The sequence below is a fragment of the Mya arenaria genome, chromosome 10 (assembly GCF_026914265.1).
Source record: "Mya arenaria isolate MELC-2E11 chromosome 10, ASM2691426v1".
NCBI lineage: Eukaryota > Metazoa > Mollusca > Bivalvia > Myida > Myidae > Mya > Mya arenaria.
The window spans coordinates 36,172,029-36,195,801 of record NC_069131.1 but is presented as its reverse complement, the minus strand read 5'-3'; the positions used below and the strand labels follow the sequence as shown (position 1 = coordinate 36,195,801).

At 33.8% G+C, this 23,773-nt stretch overlaps 2 protein-coding genes across 6 annotated transcripts in view; one reads left to right on the top strand and one right to left on the bottom strand.

Annotated features, from left to right (window-relative positions):
- Positions 1-3,300, bottom strand: part of LOC128205746 (receptor-type tyrosine-protein phosphatase C-like) — a 61,359-nt gene extending 58,059 nt beyond the window's left edge. For 2 of the 5 annotated variants that reach the window (XM_052907674.1, XM_052907673.1), the window contains exon 1: positions 3,121-3,245. In XM_052907674.1, the coding sequence (XP_052763634.1) occupies positions 3,121-3,175 (55 nt within the window). In that variant the 5' untranslated portion in view covers positions 3,176-3,245. Of the gene's footprint in view, positions 1-3,120 lie in introns of all 5 variants that reach the window. The other 3 variants (XM_052907675.1, XM_052907671.1, XM_052907676.1) reach the window with 3 other exon arrangements.
- Positions 3,301-14,836: 11,536 nt separating this feature from the next.
- Positions 14,837-22,320, top strand: LOC128205757 (uncharacterized). Its single transcript, XM_052907690.1, has 3 exons — positions 14,837-15,198; positions 19,565-19,708; positions 21,669-22,320. The coding sequence occupies exons 1-3, from the start codon at positions 15,000-15,002 to the stop codon at positions 21,854-21,856; spliced, it is 531 nt and encodes a 176-aa protein (XP_052763650.1). The 5' UTR covers positions 14,837-14,999; the 3' UTR covers positions 21,857-22,320.
- The last annotated feature ends 1,453 nt before the right edge of the window (positions 22,321-23,773 follow it).

Genomic DNA, 23,773 nt, shown 5'->3' with positions numbered 1-23,773 from the left:
AGTACCGGTTTAAGTTTACTTATTTATCTTTATTTGATATATCTGCAAACATTTGGGCAATTTATTATTCAACAGCATTTTGATGTGTTAAATATCGCTTAGACTATTACTGTTAAAACAACAAACAATTACGAACATTAGTTACAGTCTAAACAGAATACATACATACTTTCTTTGTTCATCGTTGCGTACAATGAAGAGTTCTCGCGTTCTCGGTTATGTGTTGTGTTTGTATTGTTCGAATTTGTACGTCTGAAACTACATACGTTTGTAAAATAATTTTAAAATAACTTTAAGAAAGAAAAAAAATAAAGTATTCGCTTAAGACAAAATATTGCAATAAATTATTACCTTCTGCGAAGCAAAACTAGTCCAAAAGCAACAATGACAGCAAGAGCTACGGCTCCTCCACCGACTGCTCCACCAAGTATTGTTGACGATATTTGTTTTTCCTCTTCTTTTTTAATGACGTCGATGTATGTAGTAAAATGAAATATAAACCATGCGAATAAAGAATTGCACAACATTTATGCAAATAATATCTTAAAATGTGAAAATTTGCACTGATTTACAAAGTCGTTATGTGAACAACTTGAAAACATTATTTGGAAAAAAATATTGAAAAATACGCCAGTTTTACCCTGAGGACAAAATGTTCCTTTATAGCCAGTCTCGCAGCCGTATAAACACATTCCCGTCCTTTCTGAACAAAGCGTGTTATTGTCCCGTTTAATACAATGTTCATCACATGTGTTCTCACATTGCTTTCCAAATGTATTTGTATTGCATCCATTTGTACACTTTCCAGTAATGTCACAAATGGAATTTTTACAGGTATTGCTACAATCCTGTGTACAGCTATGTCCATATTTTGTAGTGTTTATGCATTGTGAACACGATCCATCTGCTTGATTGCACGATAAACATTCTGGATTACACCTTTTGTCGCATGTTGGGTTCCAGTATCCATTAATGCATCCTTGAATGCATCTTCCCGAATACCGATCGCATTCATTGTTGACGCAGCCTACCGAACACCTCTGCTTGCAACCGTTATTAGAGTATCTAGCGATACACTGGTCACATTTCTCGCCTTCATAATTAGCATTGCACTGACAACTAGCTTTCGATGAATCACAATTACCGTTGACGCAGTCACCTGTACATTGATGTTGACATGTATTTCCGAATCGACCTTCCGAACAAGAAGTGCACTGCGTGAAACTAATGCACGATATACAATGATGAGGACATTGTAAACAATAGTCTATGTTTAAGAAATACCCTTTAGTGAAACCAACGCAATTGTAATATGACGTACAGGTGCACCCCCTGTTTTTCTGTTGACAACGCTTACATACTCCGTTATTGGAATAATAGCCAGGTTTGCATGCAGTACATCCGTTTTTAATGTTACAACTGGCACAATTGTCTCCGCAGTTCTTTTCACATTTGTAGCCATTATCATTGTTACATTCTGTACAACCTTCCCATCGGTCACACGTTTTACACTGGTCTCCACATTTATTGTTGCAATACATTCCCCAGTATCCATTCACACAAGAATAACACCTACCATCCCGCCTATGACATCCTTTACAGTTAGGTGCACATGGGGATCCACACTCGTTGTCATAAAAACCAGTCTTACACTCATCGCAGTAAGAGCCACTAGTACGTGCACACCTTTTACAGTTTATGTAATTGCATTTCAAAGTGCACGCCGTAGTCCAATATCCATCTAGGCATCCATGTTTGCAGTAACCATCATGATAACATTTATTTTGACCGGGTTTACAGCAACCACAGTTTTGACACTCACTTGAAATGCCTGTGCAATAAAGAGGAAGACAAATTAGAACTAATGCCAAATACAAAATAAATCGTTAGGACTGATTTTACAGCTCAATCAAACCACGGAGATTTGGGTCGTCTGATGAATACTCTCATACGCACTTCATTATATATGCTTTTGCTCTTTTATCCTTAAGGACACACTCATTAAGAGTGCAAGAGATGAAATACGCATTCGATATGTAAATGAAAAAAAATCAAAGGTTTGTTTGGTTAAATAAGGCAACTATGATCACCAATGATTTCTTGTTTCCATGAAACTTTATCTTTTCAAACATTCATTGTGTTGTTATTTAAGCAAAATCCAGTTCCGGATATGCATTGCGTTAAGTGTTTTTTCTCTCATTCAAAACAGATATGCAACAATAAATTTACATCAAAACAGCTTGATTTTAAAGAAAATAAAGCATAATTGGTAAGAGTTAAACAGCTTATTAATTAAAAAAAAGTGAAACCGGTGTTTTCGGTACATGAAAGGGTGTTAAAATATTGTACTGTGTGTGTGGAAACTCTGTATTAAATGATACTCTTTAAAAGAAAACTATTTCGGAGTAATTAATTGTTCATACCTATTCATCTCTGTTATTGCCCTTTGTGCTTTTGTTATTAAAAAAACTCATTTCCATAAGTTTCGATGGATTTATCAATTCAAATCAAAAAAGAATTTCCGGTATAATTAAGACAAACAATAACACATTTCCAAGTGTTGAATACCTAGGTTGCTCTAAAACTTATCGCAAGAATAACGATTTAAATCATAATAATAATACTATATCAACAAATAATGGGCGTTTATTTTTTTTTTAAATTACGATATAAATGACGAGCGAACACACCGAGCTAGAAATAAGTACCTTGTAACCAAAATAGACAATTTGAAGATAACACTAGGGCCGAGTAAGTTGTTATCGCATGTTGATAACTCTTATACACTAAAGACTTTAAACAAAATCTAGTCGTATATCATAATTGCTCAGCTGCAAGATAACATTTAGCAACACCAAACAGTTATTGAAACAATATCAGTCATAGGCAGCGAAGAGTCCATTAGTTTTAGTTATCAGAGATGTTTTACTATCAAACTTAAATAGTACTGGTACATTTTATTTTAAATCACTTTGCTCTTTCGTTTTTCAGTACCAGTTCCTGGATTCGACAGTCGGGGAATTCGACCATGACCCTTGCCATGAACCATGAATCAAACAGATATATGCCAAATGAATATATGCATCTGAAAGATAGAAATACGAACAGGATAATACTAACCTTGAGGTTGCACCAATCTTAGATAAAGAACCAACACAATGAAGCTAATCTCCATGATGTAGTCATAAATAAAACAAGATTATAGCACATTTAAATTGATTTCACGCTTGAATTCCGCCATAACTATACTTTACCAATTAAATAACAACTTCAAAAAATTACTGCCATGTTTTCAACTTTATTAAGATTTAAAGGATTTAAGGTAAAATCATGACTTTAACGTTTTTTCAACCAGTCATACCTAGGCAACGAATAACTATTTTATGCGCACAAATAAGGAAGTGAATTTAGATAAGTGCTTACCAGTGTACAGCATACGGATACACTTAAAAGAAGACATATGAAGAGATGAATATTGTTACTTCCGATAGAGTATTCTCATTGACATGGGTCTTTCATGCAATTGATAATTTAAGATTAATTGATTTAGTTAAAATTGTATTAGCAGAAATGTACCATTGTATTCTAGGCAAACAATAATGTGGTGCTCAGGCACAGTTGACATCATTCAATCATAACCATATTTTAAAATTTTATAACTCCTTGTATACGAATTCTGCAGCGTATACCAAGATACAAGAGTCTGCATCTGAGATTATAAGTATCTTTCAAACCCTTCGTGTAAGATAGGTATATCCCAACCCGAGCGTGGGGTGTTTTGCAGATACAAAGCTAACAGAGTTTACACCCTGCGCGAGAGTTGGGATGAACCTGCCTTACACGAGCGGCCCTAGTTGTTGCATTTTCCCCCGTTTCAGTCAAACAAAATAAAAGTTAAATGAATGTTTCCGCTTGAACTGTTTTGTTTGTATTGAAAATAATTCCACTATAGGTATTTGATAGTGTATAGTTGTTAACAATATACGCGTAGAAATTCAAAATATGTAAATAGTAAGATCGTTCTTTAAAATGTTCTGATGAGAGTGCAGCAATATTTCTTGAATTCATCATGAAAACTGTTCTGGTGATATTTCTAGCGAGATATGATTTATTTGAATATTAAATATTGCCACAAGACGGTATTGCCATGGTGCTGCAGACGACGGTCACCAACAAGGGGCGATGACAATAGAAAAGTAGTTCCAAAAGGTACTTTTTATCTTCCTACCCATGGGAATGATAAAGATTTACAGCATGGCCAAGTATTTGAATCTACTATTCTGGATGGGAAACCATGTACACTTTATTTGTAGCGCATTTGTATATAAATAAATTGCCGTTTGCTAACCTTAATCTGAACTCAGACCATGAACCATTCATGAATCAGTAAGGGTTCATGGGCATATAGGTGATGTGTTCACGACCCAACCACTGTATTCGGCCTTTGACCTTCGACTCACCCGATAAATTCCTCCGCCATACCAGAAAAAAACTTTCTGCATCCACGGCACTAACCTTGTATTATATTTATCCTGTTACTTTGTTTATCAAGACATGATTAATTACTTTAAAATTACCATGTACATTTTTTTTAAAAGGACTATTCATTTTCCTGTTTACATCGGCACACTAGGTACCCATAGTTAAATGTGTCCAAAATTAATTCTCATATTGACTATTGAGTTGTATTCAATACCGTTATAATCTTTCTAATTGCAATATAAACATGAGTTTCGATCAAAACATAAAATGTTTTTAAACTGCACAAACATTGATCAGTCACCAAACAATGAAACAACACATATTCCGCAAATCAACGGAACTTTCTGGGCGAGTGATTGTTGAGGTAAGTTGTTGGTGGAATATAAATAAGATACTAAAGTTATACTTGTGCTTTTTCTCTGAAATATCAAAATAGAAAAGAAGTCCGTTTTCAAAGTCAACTGACCGTAGATAAACATCAAGTGGTCAACTTTCTTAATAAACTTAAATTTACACGGCACTTTGTTATTGGACCGATTTGAACGCATGTAACAGGTAGAGGTCTTATATCAGAGCTCTCTTTTATAATAGTAGAATTAAAGCTGCTATTTTTTTACATATATATTTATACAGCACTTGAACTGTAAATAAATATTCATTCATACAACATTATATCCATAAAATTATCTTGTAAATGAGATTACCTGAACTTATGTCCTCCGCTCTTGCGCACGTTTCATTAAAATAGTATTCTATCAATCTGTTGTAGATAATATGAATGCTATTTCATGTTGTAAAGCGTGCTTTAAAACTGTTCTGGTATGGGCAATCTTAGCGTGATAACACATACAAGTCACCCTACTTGTTCATCATTGTTACTGCCCTTGGTTATCGCTTATATACATGTATATTCAGTATATGCCTAAACACATCCATTTTATTAAAATTTGACGTTATATATGTATAATTGATTCAAGTTTAGTATTTATAAATGTCAAGCCTACTCTAACGCTATTATAATTGCTATTTCAGTTAAAACGTACCTTTATTACTGTACCAAACTCTATGCGGTTCTGCTCTGAACAAAGGCTTGACTCAAACTCCTTGCCATCGAAAATCGTGGCGCTTTTTTCTTGGGTATAAGCCGTTAGCTGGCGGTAAGCTTCTACGACGACACAGGATGGCAGTGCCACCCTTAATGATGGCAGTGCCATTAAAACGTTGGAAGTACCATCCATAATGATGGCAGTACCATCCAAATGTTGGAAGTGCCAACCACAATGATGGCAGCACCACCCAAACGTTGGAAGTTCCAACCATAATGATGGCAGTACCACCCATAATGATGGCAGTGCCACCCAAACGTTGGAAGTACCACCCATAATGATGACAGCGCCACCCATAATGATGGCAGTACCACCCATAATGATGGCAGTGCCACCCATAATGATGGCAGTGCCACCCAAACGTTTAAAGTGCCAACCATAATGATGGCAGTACCACCCAAACGTTGGCAGTGCCAACCATAATGATGGTTGTGCCACCCCTACGTTGGAAGTGCCAACCATAATGATGACAGTTCCACCCATAATGATGACAGTGTCATGCAAACGTTGGAAGTGCCAACCATAATGATGGCAGTACCATCCAAATGTTGGTAGTGCCAACCATAATGATGGCAGTACCACCCAAATGTTGGTAGTGCCAACCATAATGATGGCAGTACCGCTAAAACTTTTGAAGTGCCAACCACAATGATGGCAGTACCACCCAAACGTTGGCAGTGTCACCCATAATGATGGCAGTACTACCCAAACGTTGGAAGTGCCAGCCACAATGATGGCAGTACTCACAAATTGAATGGCAGTCTTGTGACAACCACAAAAATAATAAAAAATAGAACAAAATAACAACCATCTTGAAAGCATACGCTTCTGACGCACAAAAAGGCTTTGAACAAAGCATTAAGTTTTCACCTTTTATATGACTGATTTAAACTTAAAGCAGCGGAACTTCATAACGTCGCAGGAGCGGTGGGAAAAACAAATGAATTACAACAAAACCATATATAAGGAAGCATAATTACCCGTTTAAGATCTTAGAATATGTTTAAGTTGAAAATAGGTTCATTATATGCTCGTCATTACCGGGTGGGGTAAAGTCTACATGAAGTCAGATAAGGAACCCATAAAAGTTTGTAGCTTCTTTCGGAGTCGTGCGATTTGTACAAAAACATACTAAACAACTGTATTCATACAAACAACACGTAAACATGAAACAGTTATAAGATATTGGCCAGGTATCCCGTTGCCTACCTTTGTCTATGATAGCAATTATTGTTTGGAGTTTTTAAAACATTTTTACTTGAAATATAAAAGCCAACTAAAATCTACCTATTGTGTTTACTCCTATATTTCTACTCAAAAAACCAGCACATAAACAACATTGTAAACAATATTCCTACGATAACGCAGCAATGTTCAATAACTTTATATGTTGTATGTACATCAGTGGAATGATTAACATGCTCCCAGTATTGCCTGATTTACTTATGCACTTGTCAATTGTCATCGCCCTGTACGCTTCTCCTTGCCGAAAGGGTGTTCGCGTAATAATTATTCAACGTCTACTATTTACTTTACTTTTCATTATTACACTTACGCACAAAATGAATTCACGTGTTAATTTATAAAACGAAGAACCTTTCCTGTTGGTAGACAAACGTTGCATATGTTTTAAACGAATGATCAATTTTATATCACATAACATTTGCAGTGACAAACTACTTATGTGGTAATGTCACTTTTGGAGAACCTTGGAATCATATGTCTTATTATTACCATGGCGGCCATGTTTATCGTTTTCGTGACGCCATAATGGGTAGTTGATTATGGTAATTACATCATGAAACCGGTGCTTAATGTTTTTAGCGAATTGTGCGGAGAACATGTATACTTGTTTTTTTTTAAGGATGAGTGAATTATCAGAAAATTTCTAGGTAGAGTATTGTTTTGGTTGTTGTAAGTATTGAATCATGTGACATTAGTTTAGAAGTTGACATCAAAGACAAAGATAGAATATCGCTCAAGCAGCTGGAATAGGATATAAAGGATGGGTTTTTGAGCGTAGTGTTTATACCATTACTAACAGTGACGCTTCCCAATAAAACCTTTATATTATGCAATGTGTTCCTTTCATAGTTGTATGACTTTTGCAGGATGCTGTTTAGTCCAGAATTTATCTAAAGAAACGTTTTGTTCTTACCATTTATATCCCGAATTGATAGACATACTGCTGGATTAGCATGGTCGTAAATAGTAAATCCTACAATCTAAGATACAAGCACATGATATGATAATACTTATTATAAACCATACACAAGTATGAGTCCAACAGTTAAATAAAAATAAGAGCTGCCTTATAATATAAAAACATATTCTAAGAAAAACGTTTCTTTTAACTCTTTTTCAATTGTATTGTGAAAAAGTATTCTCCCCACGCTGCTAATCTAATTACAATGGACTCACTTCAAACGTATGAGCATAACAGGACACAAATGTGTTTTCTGTTCCCTCAAGAGTTGTGGTTCCGATAATGACCCAGGCCTGCATTGTTTAAGTTATAATAATGTCGATTACTAATACGTTTTAATGTAAATCGAACTTTTTAGTTTTTACAAGTTATGTTGATATAAGCTGTAGATTTGTTTTTGAAATCATTAATAGTTTGGTTATCAAGGAAGAAAAACATTTAATTTAAGCAGTATGTTTATCTAGTTTGTTTGTGTTCCAGATGTTCAAACATCGCGTGCAAAAACAAAATAAAAAAATAATGGCAGATTTTGTCTGCACGCAAGTATAATTTGTAATTTGTCAGGCATTGGCAATTTATTTAATTATTTGAATAAAAAGGTTACCTTTTTGTCTTTCATAAAGCGTAAATAGAATACCATGATGCAGAATAAACAATCTGCAATTACCATTTCACATCATACGCAAAGGTTTGAAAGCAAATTTTGAGGAGGACATGTGACTTGGATATCCATGTAACGAAAATAACTATCAAGAGCCGATCCAGGAGTTGCCATCAGAGGGGGTACAAAATATAGTGTGCGCCCCTTCGTCAAGAAAATATGAATAAGAACAAAATGGCTGTTTCAGTCAGAAATTTAACATTATTTTTATTTGACTTTTTTTCTATGACATTGCATAAACATTCATTTGCAAAAATGTGGACATAAATCAGCTGGTGCTTTTTTTATCTAATTTGTTTTCAAAGGACAAACGAAGGTAATGATACTGACAGAGGATTATTTTTTGTAGTTTTTAGTACTTGACCACTTGTGAAAAAAATGTTGTATAAAACGAATGACCGTAATGTAACATTTCCTACGCTCGTATTATCGTTGTTGATAATATAAATCCTAATATTCTGTGGTGTTCATGTTAACACTATGTTAAGTAATATGGTGTTATCACGTTTGGCTTGCTCAATGAGTAAGTAATTATTCAAATTTATTTCTCGTGCGGCTTGCACAAGCATAGAGTAATTAATCAAGTGTTATGTCATTTGTGAAACAAAGAAAACGAGACGTTGTTGGTCTCGATTCAAACAGTTGATTGTCTGATTCTTCAATCATTTTTATAGAGGCATTTCTTATTTTGATTTCAAACTCTACTGTAAGTGTGCTAATGTACACAAACTAAGAATTGCTTTGAGTCAGTTGAGAATATCGTCGCATTGCCAACAAATAAAAGTTTGTAGATGGAATTATATTGTTTTAGAACAAAGCTATTGCCCACATTGTAATGTCTAAGAAGACGAATGATATTTATGATTGAATGCCACCTATAACCAATTATTAGGTATAAGTATATTTCACGATTGTATCGTACTCGTCAAACTATGCATAAAACTATAGAAATGTCGAATACAGAAGACTCTTTACATATTAGGGTATAAAGCATTTGCTCAGAGAAAAGAAATCATAACTTTGCAAACATGATTTGTTAATTTTGATTTAGTACCAACTATCAAATAGATACAACAATCGTACGTTATACTATTTCTGAAATAGGGTTTAAGTACAAAAACCATATAAGTTATAGTAAAGCATTTCAAATTGTCATAAAAGTTACATAAACCGCCAAGCCAAGGTATAGAATTGATAAATGATCATAAGTTATCATATCCATATATTTTATGTGTATAAAGGAACCTCGTTTCATCTGTTATATAATACTACAAACATACGATATAAAGCGCTAAACAATTATGTAATAAGCCAAACGCAAGTGTGTTACTGTATTGAGGACTGTTGGGATCAGTGTGAGGTGGTACACTTAATAGTTTTAACTCCCAGTAAATTTACATGTTACTGCCAGTTCCAAGGCGGTATCTAACAATCCTTAATAATCACCCCTTGTTTTATATATCATATATGTGGTGTGTTGTAAGTGAAGTTATGTGTTGTTGTTCTGGTTTGCGAATGTTTTTTTTCTTTCTGTTATGTGTCCTTTTCTGTGCCATTGAACGGGTTTAATGTTTAAACGTTCTACCACTGGAGTTATTTATGTATTTTTTTTATATAAATTTAAACATATGTGTGCCGGAAAAGTAATTATTTGGAAAAAGGTGACACATGACTGAAGAATGAAAATGGTTTTCCCAGTTGCTATATAAGTAAACTATATAAATGTATTGGGTCAACAAAAAAGTGCTTTATAGTTGTGTTGGTATACGTTAATTGCAACGTTTTTGTATCTTATTCTTAGCGATTGTTGAGTGCTTACTATGGCTTAATGGAAATGAATAAGTTAATGACCTGCATTCTCATCAGACTTGTGCACGTATTCACAAAGCAGCTTTTAACTTATTCAAAAAAATCCATATGTTTTACGAGAGTTTGAATACGTATACAAATGACCTAATTTTCGCATTTGTTTTGTTTTGAACAATTTACATGTCAATGTGGTAAACTCAAAAATAATGTTAAATAAGCTGAATATTTCAAACCCCCATAATAAGTTTGTGTCTCTATTTTGTCTTTTCTCTATTAAGTTGCTTCTCGCACGGGGACCCTACCCCAATAGGTACAATTCAGGTACCGACCCTGTTATTTATCAATTCTGTAATATCGATTAATTCTTATACGGTATGCCGGGCGTGTTACTTTAAATATGGCGTCCTACAATTTACTACTTTTTTAGAAATAGCCGAGCGTAAATTATCCTTATCATGACAAAGGATGAACTTTTTGGATGGTTAACCCAACAATATTGTGATAAGTGTGAGCACTTTAGTTGATGTTCTAAGTCACTGTGGTTTATTGTTTCTTTCATATATTTGTTATCTTTGCCATAATTAAGCTGGATCCCTCAACCTTTTTCACTGTAGCTCCAACACAAACTCTGTCTAAACATGAATACTTGTAAATGACTGTTACGTTCATATTAACGTGGTAACCTACTTCCAATAATGTAGATCTTTTATGTAAAGGGTTGCCTTTTTATTATCTTTAAAATGTTATATACTAGTGTTAAAAGTGTTGACTTAACATATTTGTAAATTGTTGCTACATATATCTTTAAAAAAACAACGAATAATACACGGACAAGTCAAACGTTGAAATAGTTAAAACGGCATGTACAGACACAATTTAAAGGCTAACTTTAAAGAACAACACAGACGGAACAAACATGCATACAACCGTCATCGCAATTCATCAATAAGTGTAAGATATAATTATAAATAATTTTAGGGTCAATAAAAACACGTTGAAATTAATTCGGAGCTTAAACCATGATAAGTACTCACTTTATATTTGTCAAAAATTTATAAATAAAATGCATGATTAACAATAAACGCATATAAACCCGATTGTTATTTAGTTCAAAGCATTTAAGGAATGTTCTTATGACCAGGGCGATACTTTCGGTATTTCTGTTCAGCAAAGAGAAACTTATATGGTGAATCACTGTTTATCCCAACTTTGTACAATATCTAAATTCTTATACAGTTAAATACATTTTTACTAAAAGTTCACTCATATTGACTGTCTTTTCCACATTTCATTCTCGTTAATTGACAAACTAGACATGCATATGTCATGACACTTGAAATTAAATTGGAAAGTCATAAAGTCCATGCATACTTTTACGACGTTTCTGTCAATGATGCCGATTACAGACAACATCGGTTATAGAGTATTCAACCAAATCATCACTCTTAATAGAACATTCTATTTCTGTTGATTTGTTTAACAGCGTTGAGACGTTTCTTTCCCCGTGAAATTTAGGTTCTTATAAACTACGAAAGAAAACCTATAAAACCTGACACTGGAGAAGTCACATGCTTCTTTTGAACATTTCTATGTTAGCCATATGAGATGGATTTGCTATTGGACATGTTTGCAGATGTTTTCTCCTATCAGATATTGGATTTCTTTCATTGTTATGTTTTAGTCTTATGTTTACGGATAAATTTTAATTTGTTTTTAAAGTCATGAAACAAATAGAAAATCAGATAATTGTTGAGAAAAATAACTATAAAAATAAAATAAAATAAATAATATTTGCTTAATGTATATGTTTATTTTGTTTATCACTTAAATGTGCGTTTTACTTAGACAGTGTTACTGTGTATGACGTTTTCTAAGTTGTCAACAGATATCTTTAATTTGTATGATTTGATTGGTATATTGTTGTTATTGGATTAAGAATATTGACGTCACATATAGAACATGTAGAATGTATATAGCTGGTTGTAAATAGCGCAGCGATATTCGAAAGCGTTGTGACTTTATTTTATAACTAAAAAGCATAACAATTATTGTAAGTAACGTTATACATCCAGAAAAGGTGTGTACACTATGAAACATGACGTCATGTGTGGAAAATGTAGCATTTATCTCACTAGTTATAACTGACGCAGCGGTATTCATCAGCTTTGTGACGCCATACTGGGTGGTTTCTGACGGTGATCTCACAACAGGTCCTGTCCATAACGGCCTTCTTGCCACCTGTGAAAAAGACTCGTGTACCGTGATTTACAATGATGGAAGGATTGGGAGTGAGTTTCCAGGTAATCTTAGTAAATGTTCTTAAAAATAGTGTATAGCATGGATATAATAAGTTCGTCTTTCATTCGTTCAAACAGTTTAGAGTAACTATAGAAAATCGTGTTGTTGTTGTTGTTTTTAAAAACATGAGTGCGACATGAGTGTACGAGGGTTATTCGACCAGAAATTTGAAAACAATTATTTTTAATGTTTCTTCGTAATATATGTTCGTAGTGTATGCGAAGTTGTTTAAAATCAAACATACATTTGAAACAAATGGAACATTGCTTGGGTTAACATTTTAAATTTGACAAATTCATATTTAAAAATGTCTACAATAGTGATTTACCCAGATATAGGAAGGTTTGGTACATAATCTTGGTTCTCAACAAAATAAAAAAAAATCATAGCCTACACACCTCTCTATCTTTTTGAGAGATGTTTGTGGGAACAAAACACTATTAACTCGCTTGCCATGATTTCAAAGGTTCAAAAACATGTTTGAAACTTAGCCAATCAAGGAATTAATTGCGTTATTGATGTCATTATAGGGTTTTTATAGCAGTTCCGTTGACAAAAGTGTTTGATGTTCGAAAGGTCCGAGCGCACTTTAACCAGCCCAACTGTGCTCATACCCCGATATCCGTCACGCAATTCGTCACTTATATTTACATCAATACTTCATTATTTATTTTCATAATCGTTCATAAAATAAGTTATTTCATTTATGAAACGTTTTAGTAATTCCTTCTAACCATTACCGTAAATAAAACGACCAAATCGGTTAACACAATTTATTGCTAAGGACAAAACACAGTCCAATAATAAAATCAATTTGTAACTTAAACTATTAACGCTAATGACAAAAAACATTTAACAAGTCATAAATTAAAACTGTTCATCATGTTGATTTAAGATATTCGTGGGCTTCTAAACGATAACAAACAAAATTACGCGATTAATATAAGTACCCGATGCCTCGCGATCCGAAAATATTCTAAGCTGATGCATTTATCGGAAAATCTAAGCAATTTCTGAAGGGCTGTTCATTATAACTGAGGTTTAAATATTAAAGCAAAAACATAATTATTTAATTGTTGAGATTTTGGCTGCAACGTAAATATACTCCAATATGCTCACAAATTTAGTTTAAAGTGTAACATTACGAGTGTTACGTATCGATTATTCAGGGATTAAAAACGTTGTTTATTATTCAACAGGCGCACAATAGAAGCCTGCTGCCATTTTTTCTCTTTTATTTCTATTTCTTTTTATTATGTCTAGGTGATTAATTTCAGGCTACAATGGTTATTGAAGCACGGCCAACGCTAGCATAGCACCGATTTAAAATAAAATGTATTCGATTTTTAAGACCCTTGAGCCACATTTAATGACCCCTTAGAACTTTGTAAGGTTTGTAAAATAGCAGACATAAATATATTTTGTATAAAACCGACCATGCAGCGAACACGAATCGGTTGGTTGTTGGAGACCGCCTAGGGATAAAAATACATTCGTGCATTGCAGCTATGCTACGACATCAGTACAGTAGGCCTTGAAATGTCAATCAGCACCAGCTGAGAACACAATTAACATTTGATTCCGCTATAATGCGAGACCAGCACTATTTAGAGAAGTGTCTATTTCGTCAATGATTACTATGATATTAAAGTCCTACATTGGCAATGTCCGCTTTATGGGTTTTCTGTTTTCAAGAATCACCGTAATAGACAACGATTCACAGGACCTAAAAATAAGTGAATGTGAAACGTAATATCTTAGCTATGCCCGTGTAAGATCTTACGTGTTTTTTTAGGTATTTGATAGATCGTATGCTTACTTGAATAATTTGTTTATCTATTTAATTCAATATAAACAATCTGGATGCTGGTTTTTAACATTTGTTTATTAGCTAACAACACTTATTTTTGTTCTGAAAAAGCCATTTCATACAACATGAATAGCTAAACAATTAAACAAAACGTTTGTTTTGGTCTATTTCATGTGAATTATGTACTTCTACATATACATGTATATATATCATACACTCTTAAAATGATAGATACGCTAGAATTTCTCTAGGTTTATCAGAACTAAACCTCTATTTCTCTTTATATTTTAAACTGGATGTCTAGGTCTCTCTTTATTACTAATTTCCCTTTGGTAAGAAACAAGGAAGTTGAAACAACACTGTAAAGTTTCGTTTATATTTTCAACTCCTGTCATTATTGTTTGTTTCGGATTTTTCTTTTGATAGCAGTTTTATTTTCCTGTGAAAGTTATAGGAGTGTTTACTAGTTTGTGGAATATTATGTGATTTAAAATAGAAACACTTCATGCAGGTCTCCTTTAGAAATGTACATGAACATATGTTTCATACATGTATCTCCCATTAGTTAGTATGATAACATTAAAAATCAGAACCACAATCTGAACTATACTGGATTTAGAATAAATAATGTCAATTTTGGAGAACCTTGGATTTTTATGTCTTGTTTTTACCGTCGCGGCCATTTTTATGAGTTTTGTGACGCCATATTGGGTAAATGATTATGGTGATACTATCATGAAACCGGTGCATAAAGGTTTGTTGGCAAATTGTGAGAAGGACATGTGTACTTGGTTCTTTAATGAGAGGACTAGCAGAGAGTTCCCAGGTAAGGTTGTTCTTTGGTTGATGTCAGTATTAAAGCATGTGCAATTGGTCGATAAGCTATTTTCAGAAAAAATAGAATGACGCTCAAGCAGATGCTAAAGGATAGAGCGTTGAGAGTAGTTTGTACCATTACTCACAATTACGCTTCCCAACTAAACCTATATTTTATGTAATGTTTGTTTTTTTCACAAATAGTTTTACAAGATGCAGTTTAGTCCAGTTTAAATTTATAAAAGGAACAACAGCTTATTTGCTTTTACCATTTTTATTCCGAATTAATCGATATACTGATAGATTGGTATCAGTCTTGAAGAATACCTTCCTCGATCTGAGATACAAGCACATGGAATGATAATAATTATTAAAAAACATACACCAAGTACGAATACGATAGTCGTCTAATTTCACAAAATAAGAGTTATTCTATAATAGAAAAGAGAGTTTTAGATAAACGTATCTTTCATTTATGTTTCAATTGTACATGTATTGCGACAATTATTTTTCCCATACTTTCTCATCTTATTACAATGGACAATGGGCTAACTTCAAAGGAATAAGCAAAACCGGAAACAAATTTGTTTTTATTCCCATAATTGTTGTGGTTCCGATAATGGCCCAGGCCTGCATTGTTTCAGTTATAATTATGTCAACAACATATTAGACATGATGTATAGCGAACTAATTAATTAATAAGTGATCACGATATAGATGTCGATCATTGGGGAAAAAGAGGATAAATTTAAGCAGTATGTTTATGAATTTGGTTTGTTTGCGTTCCAAATCTCCATACATCGCGTTCCAAAACAAAATAAAAATCAAGATAGATTTGTCTGCACGCAAACATAATTTGACATTTGCCAGGCGTGTTTCATTTATTAAATTATTTAATTAAACGTTTACCTTTTCGTCCTTAAAAAGCGTAAAAAGAATGCCAGGCTGCAGAATCAACAATCTATCTGACTCAATCTTTGTATGCATTCTGGCATTGTAATTTACAAAAAAGCGAAGGTAAATTAGATATTTTTGAGGAGGACATGTTGCAAAGAACATAAAAACTATGGAAGGATCAATCTGTTGACGTTAGATTTTTCGCAAAGTGGGGCATGTGCCCTCTCTTTAAGAACCGAAAATTTTAGCAAAAACAAACTGGCTGTTTTGTCTGGAATTTAGCATTCTAGTGTATGATTTTTGATATATTTATTCTCTGACATTTCATAAAAAATGCAACAATGTAAGCATAAATCCACGAATTAGTTGCCCTAGTTTGTTTTCAAAGGGTTTGATACTGATAGAAGACTTTATTTGTTGAAAGGAAATGCTGCATAAAACGAATGCCAGTTATCAAATAGTGTAACACCACCAAACGCAATATTAAAAGAGAAACCAGTAGCAAACATTAAACAAAATCATTTATTTACGTCCAGTTTAACGAAAGGAATTCAGTTATTTGGAAATTTAAAAACCTAGAAATGAGAAAAATGTGCCAGAGTTATCTTCGCTTGTAATGAATAGGTTTAATATCCACATACCTAAATCAACATAAAATATTGAACACATTACATAAGCTCTATTCCAATATGTACTCCTCACAAACTAATTAATTTAGATCCAAGATTTTATAAATGTTTTAGCACATGTGAATGTTTAATAAAGGCTAGTTTACTTTATAAAGAAAGTTTTATTGATCCATAAGCCAAGATCAGAGAGGTTTTCACTGATATACAAAATGAAAATGTTCCAATACATCAATACATTCTACCAAAGAAATCCTCAGGAACTTTCTTTCATCTCCGGGTATGATTTTTCACCGAGAAGCAAGATAGCAACGGTAAAGAATTGAACTACGCAAGGCAAAACACACGGAAGCCAAGACCAAAACATGCTCTCAAAAGGCAAAGCAATTTTAACAGAAAACACTGAAATTCAATGGTTTTTGCTTTGTTTAATTTCTGTACAGATCATTTGGGTTTTTTGTTAATTTCTGAGCTTCTTTCCTTGCTTTTCGGTGATATCTGTGCTTTCGAAACAAACAAAACCGGCAATATCGCTTTCGGAAAAGCCAACAAGCAAAAATCATGAATTTTCTACAAAAAGCTAGAAAAAAAGAACCAGAAATTCCAAACCAGTCAAAAGCTTGTAAAAAATGTTTAATTTGGATTTCTGCAAATATTATTGGTTATTTTTAGTATAATTAAAAACTTTTCATTTGCTTCAACTTCAACTGGCACCTGAAGGTTTTCGTTGGCTAAGTGGTCTAAGTAGGCGGTTATTTTGCCACAAGTCTGCACAAAACGTTAAAATGGCAAAATGTTGCTATTTTATGATGAAATCGGATTGTACGTTCTATGCATGCAATAAATTGGCATTTAAACATGCTCTAATCTGTTATGTGTATGCATTCAAAACATTGATTCGATGCATGGTCATTGACTTGATGTCTCACAAATGGTCGTCGTCATGGCCGTTTTGCCCCGTGCAAAACTTGGTACCGATTGTGAAAACTTTGTTTTTATATCAGCAAATTGCGTCTTTCTTACCTTGAAGGCACGGTAATTTAACTTGCCCGTTTGTGTTATGTTATTGCCTTCCAAACAATGAAGTCGGTGCTTTATGTTTGATTTATTAAAGCTTACTTGTTGTCACGGCTGTCTGCACCGTACGAAAACTTTGATTTTAGCCATACCCTTTACCCATGTGTTTGTTTTTTGCAGCGACAAGCCACAGCAATATAGGTTGAATCTTTTTGGAGATATTTCCTTTGGTCAAATGTGAATGACAAAATATTGCCATCCGCTTGGGGTGATGTTGTTGAACATTGTACCGTTATGTCAAGTATTAAATTGTACTCCAAGCTCCCAATATACTGATTAAAGTACTTTGGGTGATGTTGTTGAACATTGTAGCGTTATGTCAAGTATTAAATTGTACTTCAAGCTCCCCATATACTGATTAAAGTACGGAACTGACTCCAAACTATCGATAAAAACTCCTGATAAAATGTAAAGAATTTCCATACGTCTCTAATGACATAAAACAACTGCAAGCCAAGAGCGGATGAATATCACCAACCAATTAACACACATTACACTTATCAAAGCGCTGTAGAAAAAAAAAAACGCCGCATTTTAAAAGCAATATTTCAAATACAGCCAACGGATTTACAAAAACAACATGACAAGTGCAATTTTGTCAAGGACACCGATTGCAACAGCTTTTACAGGTGTTGCGGTGAAAGGTTTTATACAAATATTGACGAGTTGCCATATGTCTTGAGGAAAAACACCTGTAATGTTATAGTTTTAATTGTTTTGATATCTCGGCTCACGCAGTTGATATAAATAGATGACCATGGCATCATGCAATAAGCGTATTCATTCCATGCCAGTAAACCAAATAATGAGTGCGCGTGTTTCCACGTACACTATTACTTAACATGTAAATGTTTTTTTGAAGCGACCTTAATGATGAGTGAGCGTATCGTAAATGCATGTTTTTTTTTAATTTATACAGCTGTGTTATTAAGCTGTACAAAAATGTAGGAAAATTACCTTGATCAGGTAACTGTTAAAAAACAATCAACGTTTCTTTCGATGTATCAAATAATGTCAAAATTCCATTACTTAAACGGCATTCAAAGAGTGAACATCTTTCGTTTCCACACATTTTAAGTTATATTAAAACTTATTTATGGGTAAGCAGGAATACCCTAACAATATATGACGAATTAATTTATTGCAAGTAATTGCACAATATCGTGTTGCATCAACGTCGTTAATTACAACAATAAACAATTTTGAACGATAAATTGAAATCCGCTATTGATTTACCGACCTTAAAGTAGCCAAAGTCTTTCGAGGACCTTGACATTAAATCTTGTTGACGCCAAGTTCTTCCCTTTACATGAAGTTGTTATTCTTCAAAATATCATCTTCCGAAAGTGTGTACTGATTTTGTATTTAATTATTTTTACCACGGTTTAACACGACTTAAAAATACACAGAAACCACATGTCCTTGGCATTGTTCATATGTGCCTAATTGATCTCCTTGTAGTATCTTTGTGTCCATCATAGCTATCGCCAAAAAAATTGTTTACATATCATAACTTATCGTTTCAGCATTTTTCATTGCGATACAAAGTTTCATGCAGTTGGCCCAGTCTCTGGGAATTTCCGTTCTCCTTTAGGCAATTATGCTTCCTGTTTTGCATGTATCATCGCTTTTGTGTCAATATATTATATGATAGAATGTCTTTGGCCCTTGCCCTAAGCATCAGCGATATACTTGTGGCATTTCCCCTACATGTCTAGCACTTGTTGCATCTGTCAAATTATGTTTTAAACTTGCTTTTATTACTGTCTCTTTCAGCATGGTTCAAGGCGACGCAGGGTTTGATGTCCGTGGCGCTGGTCCTAGGCCTCCTGGCTCTGCTGGTGGCCACAATATCTCTGTGTTGCACGTGCCACAGATGTAACTCTCATCAACCCATCTGTGGATTTCTCATTGTCGCATGTGAGTAGTTCAATGGGTAATGACAATATCATTGTAATTTATATTGCATTATTATATGTAAATGCAAAAGATTGGTGCATAATCTTTGCTTGTCGTTATATCAGATTTGGCTTTTCGCATAAATATTGGATTCATTTACTTCATGTTAAGTTGATGCGTGAAGAAATGAACGCTTAAAGGTTATCTGAACGATACAAATATATGATCAATGGCATAAAAGCAACGAAGTTGTTCGCCATCAGCAAGTGTTATGATTGTCAATTAGCTTTGTGAGTAACACTACAGAGGATTTCTACCCGTAGTCGAACAAACTTGTCTATAAACGTGCACATGCTGTCTCCATGAAACCTTCTAAGACACAATGAAGACAACGGAGAAAAGCCCGCAAGTCGAAATTTCAAAAATAAACTCTGTTTCTCAAAAACAACAGACGGTTTTTTTACGTTTCTGTCGCGCCGATGATGTGCCAAAGTCCCATTACTTTAAGCGACTTGAAATAAGTTCACCATATTCTTTGAGTACTTATTCCTAAACTAGTACAAGTGTTATCAATTGCTTTCCTCAAAGAATTCCTGTGTGTTCAGCTTCAGCAACGATACAATTAGGTAGTGTTACACGTCCGTGTATAAAAATATATGATTTTATGTTTATGTAATACAATCTGGTCATTGATACTTGATGTATTGAACGGGAAACTTAAGCTCTCAGATGTAAATTAGGTTTTAAGTATCATCACATGAAAGCATGTGTGAACATTAAAAGCATTACCTGCTTTAACATTTAACAAAAATGACAAGTCCCTGGGTATTGCAATTTAACGTTGAAAAGTTAATGCATGTCTGGATAGGTTTATTGTTATTGCAATCAAATGAAGGAACATTCTACCGAGCAGATGAATAAACGTCAAAGAAATAAAAACGAAGGATTTAGAGTGCCTGAACATGCAACATGGAATTTTAATAAAAGTCTATAGTGTTGTGGCAAAGAACAAACTTACAGTTAAGATTTAAAACCGTAATCGTTCCAGGAAATTTGCCTGTGCACGCTATAGTATAAATTAGTTTGGCCTTTTAATTTAATCTTGTAGGAACGCAATTAGTGTTCCAAACATACAAATTGAAAGCGCTGACAACGTTAAAAGGCTCTGGGAGTGACATGAGAGATTTTACTCTTTTACAATTTTGTTCACAGTAAATAAAATACAATTCTAAATATATTTTCAGTGTAACCGATAACTGCCTGTTATTATCTAAGACAAAGTAAAGTATATTAATGAATTTTAATACAATTAGTGTCATAACCTTTAATGATAAACCAAAATATACTTAGGTGTATGACCATTACTTTCATCTCGCAAGTTTGTTGTTAGTTTAAAATTAAATAGATAAAACCCGATATTGGCCGAGTACGTGATGACTATTTGCTGTAGGTAATTGAAGGCATGATCTTTAAGTAAACATTTTTTTCCTGCGAAATAAGCTATAATTATCTAGTCACCTCGGTTCCGCGCCAAGAGTAATTCATGATTGATTGGCTTGCTTTTAAATTCACTTTAACGTTGCATACTTATGAACGTGTCTAAACAGAGTGGTATTTAATTTATCATTGTTCTAAACCGCTAACCCCATATGTTCCATTGTGTAACCCCTGTGAATTTATCATTTTAACATGTCACGTCAGATCAGAGGCTGTCTGATTTTGATTTTCGGCCTTCGGCCTACAGCCTTAAAATGGTTTATCTTTTTAAAACGTCAGTTCAAGCAAAATCCATACATTTAAATAGTTACATATCATAACAGAATTTACGAATGTACAAGATTAAGATACCTGATGTGTTGACTGTGTAAATTCAAGCAAGTTCAAAGGCACACTTAACCATTAACTTTGTAAATAGAAAAGCACAACTTACCAATAGTACAAAATACAAAAAATAAAATACATACACTCTTTTATCTTTCAGCTGTGGCTATAGCGGTAGGCATCGTGATATTCGGGATCAAGGCGAAGCAGGACTGGGGCATAGACTTACAGGTGGAAAAAATGTCTAGAGGCCGGTTTGGATGGTCATTTTGGACAGCCATAGGGGCTGCGGCAAGCGCCCTGCTGACTTCTACCATATACTGTTGTATGAAAAGAAAGAGCCAATAAATGGAGCATTGCGTGAGATGAAGATGGAATGGATGGTCCTGCATTGTACTAGTCCTAGCTTTATAGATTTTTACTTTCACACGGCTACTGTCGAGAGTCTAAGATTGATGGTGTTGGAAACTCAACACGTTCGTGTCCAAATTCAGTACACGCTGTTTTAGTATACATTTTGTACAATAAATTTTGTCGAATATTTTTTTACAAAAATATAATTTTAATACAGACATTATTCATTACTAGAAGAATGTATGAAAGATACTTATTAAACCCATGTTTACCACACTGGGTGGGAAGATTTGTCGCACCGCAACTCATTCTGTAAACCACTTTCGCGTGTGTACGATTGTTTAAGATGTTATGTCGTGGTTATAAATAGCGACTAATGAGCTTAAAGCAATGATATTCACAACTATTTTGAATACTTAATACAACAATTACCTTGTTGATTTCCCTCTCATTTATGAATCGTCTGGCTGGATAGTTTAATGTTTTTACATTGCAGTTATTATTCTTAATATTGTTAATAAATGTCTCATTTTTTTATGAAAAAAAGTTATTTCTAATAAATTGCTAATTTACTCGTCTTCTTCTTAGATACATTTTATATATTATGCCATGTGTTTTTGTTTCTATACATATTGTTGTGACGATAAACTTGTTATGCTTAAGTCGAATGAAATTTCAGTTCTGATTTGTCGGTTGTGTTTGTTTATTTCGCTCAGTATTCATATTGTTGACGCCTTAACATCGAGCGTAAGGCACAATATCTTGAATTAAATATTGAATTCGACTTAGTATCAATTCGATAGAGGAGTATCGTTTGATTCTGTGTAGGACCGTATTATATTTCACCGATTCGTACATTAACCTGTCACTCTTTACACTTTATACTGTCCAGGTAGCACACACACACACACACACACACACACACGCACACACAGAAACGGAGCCTATCCGGGCTATCAGTTCAACTTGTCAATGAAGTGCCAATGTTAGGACGATAATGTGTTGATAAAAAATAATCCGAATTAAATTTTGGCAGTTTGTTGAGTTTTAACTATATGCAAAGGAAACTCAATAAAATACAATTATATTTATTACATGTCTTGAAAAGCATGTAAAAAAATCTGTTATAAGTACTATAATTGTACGACTGCGGCCCGACGTCGTGCCGATATCATACAAGGGAGTCTACTGTTGAGCCATCACCGAACGGTTTGTATGATTATTCTATTATGTCCCTTGATGTAACTATTACACAATATTTCAAAATTTAAGAAACTCATATGAAGCATATGTAACACTTATAACATTAAATATGTATTTACATTGTTGTTTTAAGATAGTATAATTACTTCAAATATTAAATCATATATGACAGGTATGATGGTGTTTTTATTTGATTTGGTTGGTTTGATACTGGTATCATACTGTAGAAATGAAAATGACACACAAAAATACCATATATTTAAAAGCAATATATCACTAAAAGAAATAATACAACTTGACAAACACAAATGTACACTGATGTACTTAACAGTGTATAAAGGAACACACATTATTAGAAATTCATTATATTGATGACACCTTTAAACTTTAATTGTTTGTGCAATGGTAGAGGATGCAATGCAACTTCCAGACGAGTTCCCACGGATTTATAAACCAACTCTATTTATGATCAATGTAATGGCAAATCATCCAACTTTCCGTTGTAGCTGTAAGCTAGCCAAACGTCCGTGAACAGCATTCTTGACATCGGCGTCCACATTGACATGAAGGGAACCTTTCCCGTATCCACAATCATGTCGTTATGTGGCAGGTTTTAAGCCAACTGGCTATTTGCCTTAACGGAGCAACCTCGTTAAACTAGAACAGTCTGTTCTCACATCAAATGATATCCCATGCAAGTAGGGAAAC